Below are 11609 nucleotides of genomic sequence, written 5' to 3' on the forward strand. Positions count from 1 at the left end.
GTGAGCATGTCATCTAGATGCCGTGCGTCTGGACAAACTGGTGGAGCTCTCCCGACACGGCGGGCGGGCAGACGACGCCGTCCTCGAGCCGCCGCAGAACGGGCCGCTGCCTCCGGGACGCCGGCTCGGAAGTGCCGTCCTCGAGGTCGCGCGGGATGGCGAGGAAGAGCGGCTGCGTGGAGAGCGAGCGGTAGAGCGGGCCGAGCAGCAGCGGGAGCAGCTCCTCGTGCGCGACGGACGCGGAGAGCGGCCAGAAGCCGTACATCGAGCCGGGCGAGCTCGTTGAGGTTGGCAGGCCGAGCATGCGGGGGAGGCCCTTGAGGAGGGCGGCGTACGCGGCAGCAACGCACGCGAAGAGCGCGCGGTTCCACGCGACGGCGCTGAGCGAGCGCGGGTCCGCCGCATCTGGGATGAGGAGGACCTCCCGGCCGGGACTGCTGAGCTCGAACTGGCCAAACACGTAGACTGGGAGCCCGCTGCACGAGTGGAGCGGGAGCGGGGCGCCGAAGCAGCGCCCTTCCCTGCGGGTGGGAGGCGCGCCGTCACACGCGACCTGCGCAGCCACCGCCGCATGCGGGACCTTGCCGAGCGCCGCGTACTGGGGCTCGAGCGCGAGCGCGCGGCTGCCCTCGACGGCCAGCGCCTCGCTCACCACCCATCTGCACTGCCGGTGCTCCTCAGTGCCAGCAACCAGCTTGTGCGGCAGCGAGGGGGCGCCAGCTCCTGCGCCCTTGCCGCCGCCCAGCCCGTCGCCGCCCTCAACCCCCTCCTCGATGGCCAGGTCAATGTGATCGATCGACGTCCCGCCAACCGCGCTTGGGTGAACGGGCGGCGTGAAGGACATGGAGGAGGAGGCGGAGAAGAAGGACGAGCTGTGGGCGGCAAGCCTCTGGTTGGTCTCCCTCGCAGACTCCTCTTCCTCGCCCGAAGCTTGCTCACCGAGCGGCTCCTCCTTGAGCTCGCGAAACACCTCCAGCAGGTCGAAGACGAGCATGCTTTCCTTCTTCCCTCGGTTGAACAGGCTCGACAGGCCCGACTTCTTCCAGCTCGAGTCGTGCAGGACGGCGCCCCGCTGCGACGCGTCGTTCTGCGGCATGGAGAGCGACACCATCAGCGTGCGCACCGGGCTGGTCTGGTCGGGGAGCCACTCCGAGGTCGACACCGCCTCGATCGTCTCCAGGGAGATGAGCGTCGTCTGCGCCCGAGAGCGGAACTCCGTCAACGTGCCGTGGAGGCGGGTCGCGCTCCACGCCTCTCCCGAGAGCTTGCTGCTCGCCGCCTGAGCCTCCGACCGAAGCGGAAGGCGCAGTATGGTGCCGTCGAGAGGCTTGCCCGACAGTGCATCGAACCCGAACATGGAGAAGGGCGCGAACTGGTCGGGGAAGCGCCGAGGCAGGTCACCCGGCACGAGCGGGTACACTCTGCCGACAGGGAGCGAGGTCGGTGCGCCCGTGTCGGCCTCCTCGGCAGCCCTGCCCGAGGCCCCAGGCGGAAGGTAGCGTCCAGAGGGGTCGCAGAGGAACATCTGGCCACCGCTCACAAGCCCACTCACCTCACCCAGCGCGTACGCGGACGCAAAGCGCCGGCCAAAGCGCGGAGTGCGGCCGCGCAGCTTGAACCAGCGGTCGGCGCTGTGCTGGTGGAGCAGGCACAGCTCCTCGGTGGTCAGCGCCACCCCGGGCATGAAGACACAGAGGGCGGGCCCTTGGAACTCGACGAGCGTGGGGAAGAGCAGCGACTCGGACGGGTGGAGGCGCCTGTCACAGCAAAAGTGCACTCCCTTGGCGCCAAGCACGTCGGCTACCTCGAGCAGGTCCAGCAGCACGTTCGACTCGTGCCCGAACCCGGCGAGCGCCTCCTGGATCTGGGTGGAGGAGGGGCACGGGAAGGTGTCTGTGAACTTGTCGCGAAGCAAGAGGAGCTGCCGCAGCGACTGCGCGCCAAGCCGCTCTGCGAGCTCAGGCTCGACTGAGCCGTGCACGAACCGGGTGCCGGCCTGGCCCGCAGAGGGCATCCATGGCGCATCGTTAAATGTCAGCTCTGGAGAAGGGCGGAGAATGCCGTCCGCGTCCGGGAGAAAGACAGGGCTCGTCTCCGGAGAGAGCCCCCGGGCCGAGGCGAGCCTCAGGTTGAGGACACATTCCTGCAGCGCGGCTTCCGGCAGAGGGGCGCTGCTGCCATAGTCTCGGACAAAGCACGTGTTCGCCTTGAGGAAATCGTCGGCCGAAAAGGACGACTCGCGGACTCCAAGGGCGACGAGGAGCGTGCGGAAGGGCGAGAGCGAAGGCGGGGCGACTGCGAGGTACCGGCAAAGAGAGGCGTCGTCGTCGAAGGAGACCTGGGAGGGAGGCAAGAGACCGCGCTCCGGCCCGGTCCAGATGGTGGCTCGCCGGCTCAGGGCCGCCTTGACGCCACTGAACTCGGGCGCGCCGACGATCTGCTGCAGCTGCTCGTAGATCGGGCCGATGCAGTGCTCCAGAAGGACGGCCTCGTCCGGGCCGACCTCCGCAGAGTAGGTGGAGCCGACCTCGGCGAGCTGAGCGCACAGCAAGGCGGGGCGTGGCGGCTTGTCCCACCCAAAGAGCTCCAGCACGAAGCTCGAGGAGACCTCGCCGTCGAGCAGGTGGGCGCAGAAGGAGACCAGCCACACGTCGGAGGCGGGGCGTGTGTTGTCGGGAGAAGCGACGCAAGGCGAGTGCGGCCGCCACGGGAGGCCTTCGATCGGAGCGGCGGCCAGCACAGGCAGCCACTGGACCTGACGAAGCTCCTCGTAGGCGGGTCGCCGTGAGGCGGAGGCCGGATCGCTCGCTGGCGCGTCCGCCTTCGGGTTGAGCACGCGCAGGTTGACTGGCCGGAGGGCGATCGTCTCCGGCGTGTCGACGCTGTCGACGTAGACGGTGTAGCGCGACTCGCCGTAGGCGTCGACCACGAGGCCAACCTTGCCGTTGAGGTCCGGGCGCGCAATCAAGCCAGAGATGGAGACGCGGTGGCCGACGAATGGGTCGGACACCGCCACGCTCTCGGCGGGCGCCTCGTCGGAACGAGCAGCGAAGGCGCCGTCCTCAGGGAGGGCCGCGGCGTGGGTGTCGACGTACCGGAGCAGCGCGCGCGCGCGCCGCAGCGCCGCCTCGCCGTCGCTGGCGGAGAGCTCCTGCACCGACCGCGCGCTCTGCACCACCGCGCCGCGCGTCACCTCGCCGCGCAGCCCGAGCCGCTCCAGCGCGCTCAGCAGGTCGGGCGCGCTGAAGACGCCCGCCGGGTACGCCCCCTCCACCCCGAGCAGCTCGGCCGCCGCGTGCACCTTTGGATGGAAGAGCTCGCTCGCGCGGTGCAGCGAGCCGCCCGCCGTAGGCACGAAGCGCAGCTCGCGCAGCGAGTCGACGAAACCGGCGTCCTCCGAGCCGAGCGCGTGCAGCTCGCGCAGCACCGACACCATCGCGCCGTCGCGCGCCTCGGCGGGCAGGTCGGCCAGCCGGCCAAAGACGTGCGAGCGAAAGAAGGCGCTCCGGGCGGGCTGCTCGACGCCCAAGAAGCGGAGCAGCCGGCGCTCGCTCTCGGAGCCGCTCCGCACGAAGCGCCCGCCCGCCAGCAGCGACTCCGGCACGCCCGGCGGCGCCACGCAATGCACGCCCCGCTGCAGCGGCACGCACTCCCCCGCCGGTGCCGGTGCCGCCTCGCCGTCCGGCGGCGCGGCGCGGTGCAGCTCGAAGATGGGCAGCGAGCGCAGGAAGGGCACCAGGTCGGCGTTGGTCAGCTCGCTTTCCTCGGCGGGGCGCCGCTCGGCGAGGAAGCCGCGCACCGCCCGCCGCTCCGCCAGGCTCAGCTCCGCGAAGGCCGGCGCCGCGCCGGGGCGGGCGCGCGTCGCGGCCTGCAGCGCGCGCAGCACGGCGCACGCCGTCGGCAGCGGCGCGTAGGCGCGCAGCTCCCGCCTCGACAGGTTGGCCGCCGGGTGCACACAGAGGACGCCCGCCCGCTCGAGCGCCTCCGCGAGGGGGTCGCTCAGCCCGCTCATCTCGAGCATGCGCGTCTCGCGCGCGCCGCCGCTCGGGAGCGCGTACGCCTCGCCCCGGCGCGTCGGCAGCAGCGGCCAGCCCGCCAGCCCCGTCAGGTCGACCTGGGACTGCTGCCGGCCGAGCAGCGCCCACAGCTCGAGCAGCCACTCGAGCGGCGGCCCCGCCGCATCCCCGGCCGCGTCGCCCCCCACCGCTCCCCCGGCCGCGTCGCCCCCCGCCTCCGCCTCGGGCGGCGGCGTGGCCGCCAGCTTGACCAGCTCGCAGCCGTGCCAGCTCGACGGGAGCATGAGCGGCAGCATCGGCACCAGCAGCGCCGCCGAGAAGGGGCGCACGTTCGTCTGCCCGGACGCCGCCGCCAGCCGCAGCTCCTCCGACGCCAGCCCGTCCTCGGCGTGCACGTCCACCACCAGGGCCGGGTACGGGCGGAGAAGCCCCTCGTCGTCGGCGGACGCGCTCAGCAGCAGCGGCGGGCTCGACGCGTCGCCAAAGCGCGCCCACCCTCCCGACCGCAGCGGCACCAGCCGCAGGCCTCGCAGCTGCGCCATCCCCTCCCCCCTCAGCCCCTTCGCGCAGTGGCGGAGCAGCTCGAGGCCCTCCCGCCGCGTCCGCTGGCCCTCGGTCGGGCTCTCGCGCGCCAGGCGGCGGTCGCCGGCCAGCCACGCGCGGACCGCCTCCGGGCTCGCGACGGAGAGCGCGCGGCCCGCCGCCTCCGCCGCCTCCGCAAGCAGCCGCTGCACCGGCGCCGGCACCACCGCGAGCGGCATGCCGCGCCGCAGCAGCAGCTCCCGCGCCGCGTCAGGCAGCTCGAAGCCGCCGCCGTCGGCGAAGATGGCGCTCCGCGCCGAGAGCCAGCTGCCGCCGTCCGCCTCGCAGCGCAGCAGCGGCTGGTTGAGGACGAGGCGGTACATGGCGGCGACGAGCGACCCCCACGGCTCGGCAGGCTTGGAGGACGGCCAGAGGGCGTAGAAGGCGGGGCCGTGCAGCAGGCTGCGCGCGTAGAGCAGGAGCTGAGCGTAGCACGGAGCGAGCACGTCCTGTAGCAGGGCGATGTTCCACTCGGAGCGGAGCTGCCCCACTCCCACCATGTCGTCCCCGTGCCAGATGTCTCGCCGGTTGGCAGACAGCTCGAAGTACCCGTTCGAGTGAACGGGCAAGCCCGTCGCGCTCGGCAGGGGCAGAAAGCAGTACGCGCGACCAGCAATGGGCGTGGAACCCGCAGACTCTGTCGCGACCGCTGCCTCTCCCGCATCAGCAGTGCTCGAGGGCCGCTTGCTGACGCTTAGTCGAGCCGCCGTGCCGCCCCAAGGCATGAGCTTGAGCCGCCGGCCCTCGGGCTTGAGGCACATCTCGCAGATGCGCCTCGCGCCGCGCCCGAGCGCGCTGCACACCAGCCAGTCCTCCTCCCTCACCTCGTCGCCGCGGGGCGAGGCGGGCCCGTGTCTCAAGTGCACGGTCAGGCGCATCGCCTCCAACGGGAGCTGCCGAACATCGGCCTTCTCCAGCCGCTCGTAGAAGGCATCCACCGAGGCGGTGCCGCCGCCGCCGCGGCCCGAGATGTAGTTTGCGATGGCGCCCTCGTTGCGCGTGCCCGGAGCGGTGGAGCGCTCGGCCTGGAACAAGAGCTCGGGCTCGGCCCCGGCCTCGCGGCGCACGAAAGCCTTGACCGTGCGCACATTCTTGAGGAAGAGGAGGAGCTCGCACGCCTCGTCGTGCAAGGAGTCGAAGAGGCCGCGCATCGCCTCCTCCGAGTACTCCTCCTTGCGCAGCTGCGAGCGCGAGGCGGTGTGCTTGTTGCGGAGCGGGAAGCGGAAGAGGGTGCCGTTGTACGGCGAGACCATGTCGCAGCCGCACAGCAGGTACGGCGCGAACTGGTCCGGAAACTGCTCCAAGAAGGACTCGCCCGCGAACTTGATCTTGAGCCCCGGGTTGTTTGCCGTCGCGCCCGGAAGGAACTGGGCGGCGGGGTCGAAGAAGACGAGGTGCGAGCCGCTGATAAAGGACGGGACGTCGGTGAAGTGGTACACGGCATTGAAGCCGAGCCCGAACCGCCCGGTTGCGTTTCCGGCCGCGAGCTTCGCGTTTGACCCGATGCTGCAGATGTTGCGCAAGTCGCGGGGCGTGAACTGGGCGTTGTTGAAGACGCAGAGGGCGGGACCCTGCCACTCACGCATCGAGGGCGAGAGGAGCGACTGGTCGCCGTGCTGGGCCTGGTCAAAGATGAAGGAGACCTCCGTGGCGCCCGCGTCGTCGCTGTTCTGGATGAGCTCGTGCAAGATGCCGACCCCGTCGGCGTACAGCTCGAGGATGTTGTGGAGCCTGCTCGTCAGGGATTCGTACTGCCCGAACGCCTCCACGTTCTCCTGGCCGAGAGCGAAGGTGTCCGCGTTTCGGCCGAGGAGCCACAGGCGGAGCGACTGCGCGCCGAGCCGAGCCGCAGTCTCGTGCGCAATGCTGGGGTGCACGCGCCGCCGTTTGCTCGCCGAGCTCAGAATCGAGGCGGCCTGGCCACCCGCCGCCTGCTGCCCCCCGGCAAGGCTGTCGCTCAGCCACGGCGTGTCGTCAAAGAGCAGCTCGTGCGCCACAACCATCGCGCACGCCGTGTCGGGGAGGTAGATCTGCGTCGGAGGCAGAGGCTGGTGCTGGGGCGAAGCCAGCTGTTGCACCACGCTAAGCACCATCTCGAGGGTGGCGCTGTCCAGCGGCGCGCTGGCGTGCCGAAACGCCAGATCCTCCAAGAGGCGCACCAACTGGCTCGACCCAAAGCGATCCCGCACGCCCAGACGTCGAAGCAGCGATCCAAAGCTCTGCAGGTCCGCAGATACGACGTACAGATGAGGCTGCAAGCTCAGGGGAGACACGAGAGCCGTCACCGCGGGCCGCACAAAACCGCTCCCGACCCAAATGCACGGCTGCTCTCGAAGCGCCTCGAGGGCAGCCTCGGAAGCGCCATCGTCGGCGGCATCGGGAGCCGGAGACGCGAGCGCGGTGTCAATCGATCGGTAGAGGGTCGGCACGGCGAGCGCCATGGTCTGGCGGTAGGACACCTCACTCGAACTGTCAAGGGCACCCAGCGCTCCCAGCTGCGTGACCAGCGCATAGAGGTTGACCGGCTTGTGCCATCCAAAAACGCGGGTCAAGCTTTGGTCTTGGACCTGCCCGTCCAAAATGCGAGAAGAGCTCGAAGCGAGCCAGAGGTCGCCGAGGGGTCGCACCGCATCGGAGCGGGCAACCACGCTGGTTTGCGAGGCGTCCCAAGGCAGGTAGCTCTCTGGCGGGTCCACTAGGACGGGGAGCCAAGAGATCGACGACAGCTCATCGCCAAAGGTGGACACCTATGCAACCCGCAGGCCCAGGTTGGTACGCGTGACATAGAAAGGTGGGAGGAAGGGGGAGCAGCCTGGGGCACCTCCATGTCGGCTTCTCGCGCGGTGGCGTCGCTCTGTCCAAACATCGACATCAAACTGCCGCGCTGCTTGCCGCGAGTGGGTCGAGGAGCGAGGAGAGTCGCGGCGTGGGTGTCGACGTACCGGAGCAGCGCGCGCGCGCGCCGCAGCGCCGCCTCGCCGTCGCTGGCGGAGAGCTCCTGCACCGACCGCGCGCTCTGCACCACCGCGCCGCGCGTCACCTCGCCGCGCAGCCCGAGCCGCTCCAGCGCGCTCAGCAGGTCGGGCGCGCTGAAGACGCCCGCCGGGTACGCCCCCTCCACCCCGAGCAGCTCGGCCGCCGCGTGCACCTTTGGATGGAAGAGCTCGCTCGCGCGGTGCAGCGAGCCGCCCGCCGTAGGCACGAAGCGCAGCTCGCGCAGCGAGTCGACGAAGCCGGCGTCCTCCGAGCCGAGCGCGTGCAGCTCGCGCAGCACCGACACCATCGCGCCGTCGCGCGCCTCGGCGGGCAGGTCGGCCAGCCGGCCAAAGACGTGCGAGCGAAAGAAGGCGCTCCGGGCGGGCTGCTCGACGCCCAAGAAGCGGAGCAGCCGGCGCTCGCTCTCGGAGCCGCTCCGCACGAAGCGCCCGCCCGCCAGCAGCGACTCCGGCACGCCCGGCGGCGCCACGCAGTGCACGCCCCGCTGCAGCGGCACGCACTCCCCCGCCGGTGCCGGTGCCGCCTCGCCGTCCGGCGGCGCGGCGCGGTGCAGCTCGAAGATGGGCAGCGAGCGCAGGAAAGGCACCAGGTCGGCGTTGGTCAGCTCGCTTTCCTCGGCGGGGCGCCGCTCGGCGAGGAAGCCGCGCACCGCCCGCCGCTCCGCCAGGCTCAGCTCCACGAAGGCCGGCGCCGCGCCGGGGCGGGCGCGCGTCGCGGCCTGCAGCGCGCGCAGCACGGCGCACGCCGTCGGCAGCGGCGCGTAGGCGCGCAGCTCCCGCCTCGACAGGTTGGCCGCCGGGTGCACACAGAGGACGCCAGCCCGCTCGAGCGCCTCCGCGAGGGGGTCGCTCAGCCCGCTCATCTCGAGCATGCGCGTCTCGCGCGCGCCGCCGCTCGGGAGCGCGTACGCCTCGCCCCGGCGCGTCGGCAGCAGCGGCCAGCCCGCCAGCCCCGTCAGGTCGACCTGGGACTGCTGCCGGCCGAGCAGCGCCCACAGCTCGAGCAGCCACTCGAGCGGCGGCCCCGCCGCACCCCCGGCCGCGTCGCCCCCCACCGCTCCCCCGGCCGCGTCGCCCCCCGCCTCCGCCTCGGGCGGCGGCGTGGCCGCCAGCTTGACCAGCTCGCAGCCGTGCCAGCTCGACGGGAGCATGAGCGGCAGCATCGGCACCAGCAGCGCCGCCGAGAAGGGGCGCACGTTCGTCTGCCCGGACGCCGCCGCCAGCCGCAGCTCCTCCGACGCCAGCCCGTCCTCGGCGTGCACGTCCACCACCAGGGCCGGGTACGGGCGGAGAAGCCCCTCGTCGTCGGCGGACGCGCTCAGCAGCAGCGGCGGGCTCGACGCGTCGCCAAAGCGCGCCCACCCTCCCGACCGCAGCGGCACCAGCCGCAGGCCTCGCAGCTGCGCCATCCCCTCCCCCCTCAGCCCCTTCGCGCAGTGGCGGAGCAGCTCGAGGCCCTCCCGCCGCGTCCGCTGGCCCTCGGTCGGGCTCTCGCGCGCCAGGCGGCGGTCGCCGGCCAGCCACGCGCGGACCGCCTCCGGGCTCGCGACGGAGAGCGCGCGGCCCGCCGCCTCCGCCGCCTCCGCAAGCAGCCGCTGCACCGGCGCCGGCACCACCGCGAGCGGCATGCCGCGCCGCAGCAGCAGCTCCCGCGCCGCGTCAGGCAGCTCGAAGCCGCCGCCGTCGGCGAAGATGGCGCTCCGCGCCGAGAGCCAGCTGCCGCCGTCCGCCTCGCAGCGCAGCAGCGGCTGGTCGAGGACGAGGCGGTACATGGCGGCGACGAGCGACCCCCACGGCTCGGCAGGCTTGGAGGACGGCCAGAGGGCGTAGAAGGCGGGGCCGTGCAGCAGGCTGCGCGCGTAGAGCAGGAGCTCGACGTAGCAAGGGGCCGCCACGTCCTGTAGCAGGGCGATGTTCCACTCGGAGCGCAAGCGCCCGCCGCCAATCGTGTCGTCCCCGTGCCAGATGTCTCGCCTGTTGGAGGAGACCTCAAAGAAACCGTTGACGTGAACCGGCAGCCCCGTCGCACTCGGCAGGGGAAGGAGGCAGTACGGGCGTCCCTCCGTCGCTAGGCCAGTCGGCATCACGCGAGCAGCGACCCCCGCCCACGGGATGGGGGTGAGGCCATACCGCTCACACGCCGGGTCCAGGCAGATTTCGAGGGCGCGGCCGGCGCCCATGCCTTGCACGATGAGCCAGCGAGCGGCGCTCGGTGAGGCGGCGGAGTCGCTCACGCGCACGTCGATCTGCGAGATGCTCTGCGACGGGGTCAGGCTGCGCAGATCGCTGCGCGCCGCGACCAGCTCGTGCACGCGGCTGCGCTGCGGCGGCGCGCCCGACTTGGTGTCGCGTGTCGAGAGGGAGCGGAGGAGGGTCGGCGCCGCGGCGCCCGCCTCCCAGACCGAGACGGTGACGGTGTGCACGTGGGTGAGGAAGAGGGGCAGCTCGGGGAGCAGCTCGAGAAACGCGTCCAGCAGGCCCCTCGCCGGCGCGCCGACAAAGGGCTGCGCCGAGATGCGCGACGCGGCCGCCTGCTCGGCGGTGCGGAGTGGCAGCCGGAAGATTGTGCCCGGGTAGCTGTGCTGGAGGCTGCATCCGAACACGCGGTAGGGCTCGAAGGTGTCGCGGCTCGAGGCGACGGTCTTCGGGTCCTCGAGGAAGCAGAGCATCTTGCCTGGCTCGGAGCGGTTGTCGGAGACGTGCGCGCAGTGCGGGTCGAGCACCACGAGAAAGTCTCGAGAGAGGAAGGAAGGGAGGTCGGTAGCGTGATAGCAAGAGCAGAAGCCGACGCCAAAGCGCCCCGTCTTGGTGGACCGCGACCCGGCCTTCTGCGAGCCGCCAATCTGCTGAATGCTCTCCAGGTCGGAGTCTGCGAAGACCGCGTCGTTGTGCGTCACGAGCGCAGGACCCTGAAAGGCCGCCGTGCCGGGAAGCGCAAGCTCTGACGAACCATGGGTCCGGAGGTCGAGGAGGACGTCGAACACGGACGCTCCTGCATCATCGGCGTTCTGGACCATCTCCTTCAAGAGGCTTCCCTCCTCATAATTCTTCAGAACCTCCTTGATGCGCCGGCAGACGTCAACTTTCTGCCCAAAATCTCGCACCGCCATCTCCCAGCGAGGCTCTGCCTATGGCCAAGCGAGACTGCGACGTCGACTGCGACTGCAGTTCCTGCTGCAGCGGCTACGCGAGCACTTAGATGGAATCAATAAATCCCGAGCAGGACGGCCGTCGGACGCGAAGGGAGAGCCGGGCGAGGCCTGTGGCCGGCGCCTGGGCACCGCAAATTCTTTTTTCACAAAGTCCCCATGTGTGTTATAGCGACTAGCGCACCTCTGTCAAGAGACCCCAGAAAAGGAGTCACACAGTCCCTGTGTGATGCACGCCCTGTGAGCGGGGCGGGGTGCGCACTGCGCACTGTGCCTCTGAGCTCTGTGTTCGTGCGTCGCCCATCTGCATCTCTCATGGAGATGACTGCTCTATTTATTTATGTATGTAAAAGAGGGAAGCAGTCGAGAGGACAGGGGAGGGACGTGTCCGAGGGGGACGGGGGAGGGACGACTTTGGTGTTGGAGGGGGAACGACTTTGGTGTTGGACGGCATCAATGGAGGATGGGCGGCCTCGAATCACGGTCACGTTGGTTAGCGAGGACAGCGACGGCGTCGTTGGCTGAGCGCAGGGGCGAGGGCGTCGACCGACGGGCGGCGCATCAGGAGCCCCTCGCTGGCGAGCGGCTGGCGCGGGAGGTCACGGAACGACGGGTCGAACGACGGGTCGAGCCCCCCCTCCACCGGTCGAGGCCGCGGTCGAGACGGTGAGCGCGGCCGAGGCCCTCGCGAACGTCGCGGAGTACGGCCCGAACTACGTCCTGCCGCAGGCCGCGGAGTCTAAGACGGCGCGGCGGAAACGGCTGCGCGTGGACGCGGCGGCGAGGATCGCCGGGCACGCTGTAGTCGAGACTGGCACGCACGTGGAGATCCTGGGCGAGCAGAGGTGGTGGCCGGGCCCATCACG

At 71.2% G+C, this 11609-nt stretch overlaps 1 protein-coding gene across 1 annotated transcript; it reads right to left on the reverse strand.

Annotated features, from left to right (window-relative positions):
* Positions 1–13: 13 nt before the first annotated feature.
* Positions 14–10704, reverse strand: EMIHUDRAFT_212654 (hypothetical protein; the record flags this gene model as incomplete). Its single annotated transcript, XM_005765917.1, has 8 exons — positions 14–3703; positions 3956–4114; positions 4268–4691; positions 4920–7345; positions 7420–8148; positions 8401–8559; positions 8713–9136; positions 9365–10704. The coding sequence occupies 8 exons, from the start codon at positions 10702–10704 to the stop codon at positions 14–16; spliced, it is 9351 nt and encodes a 3116-aa protein (XP_005765974.1).
* Positions 10705–11609: the final 905 nt, after the last annotated feature.

Source organism: Emiliania huxleyi (genome assembly GCF_000372725.1).
Source record: "Emiliania huxleyi CCMP1516 unplaced genomic scaffold EMIHUscaffold_53, whole genome shotgun sequence".
NCBI lineage: Eukaryota > Haptophyta > Isochrysidales > Noelaerhabdaceae > Emiliania > Emiliania huxleyi.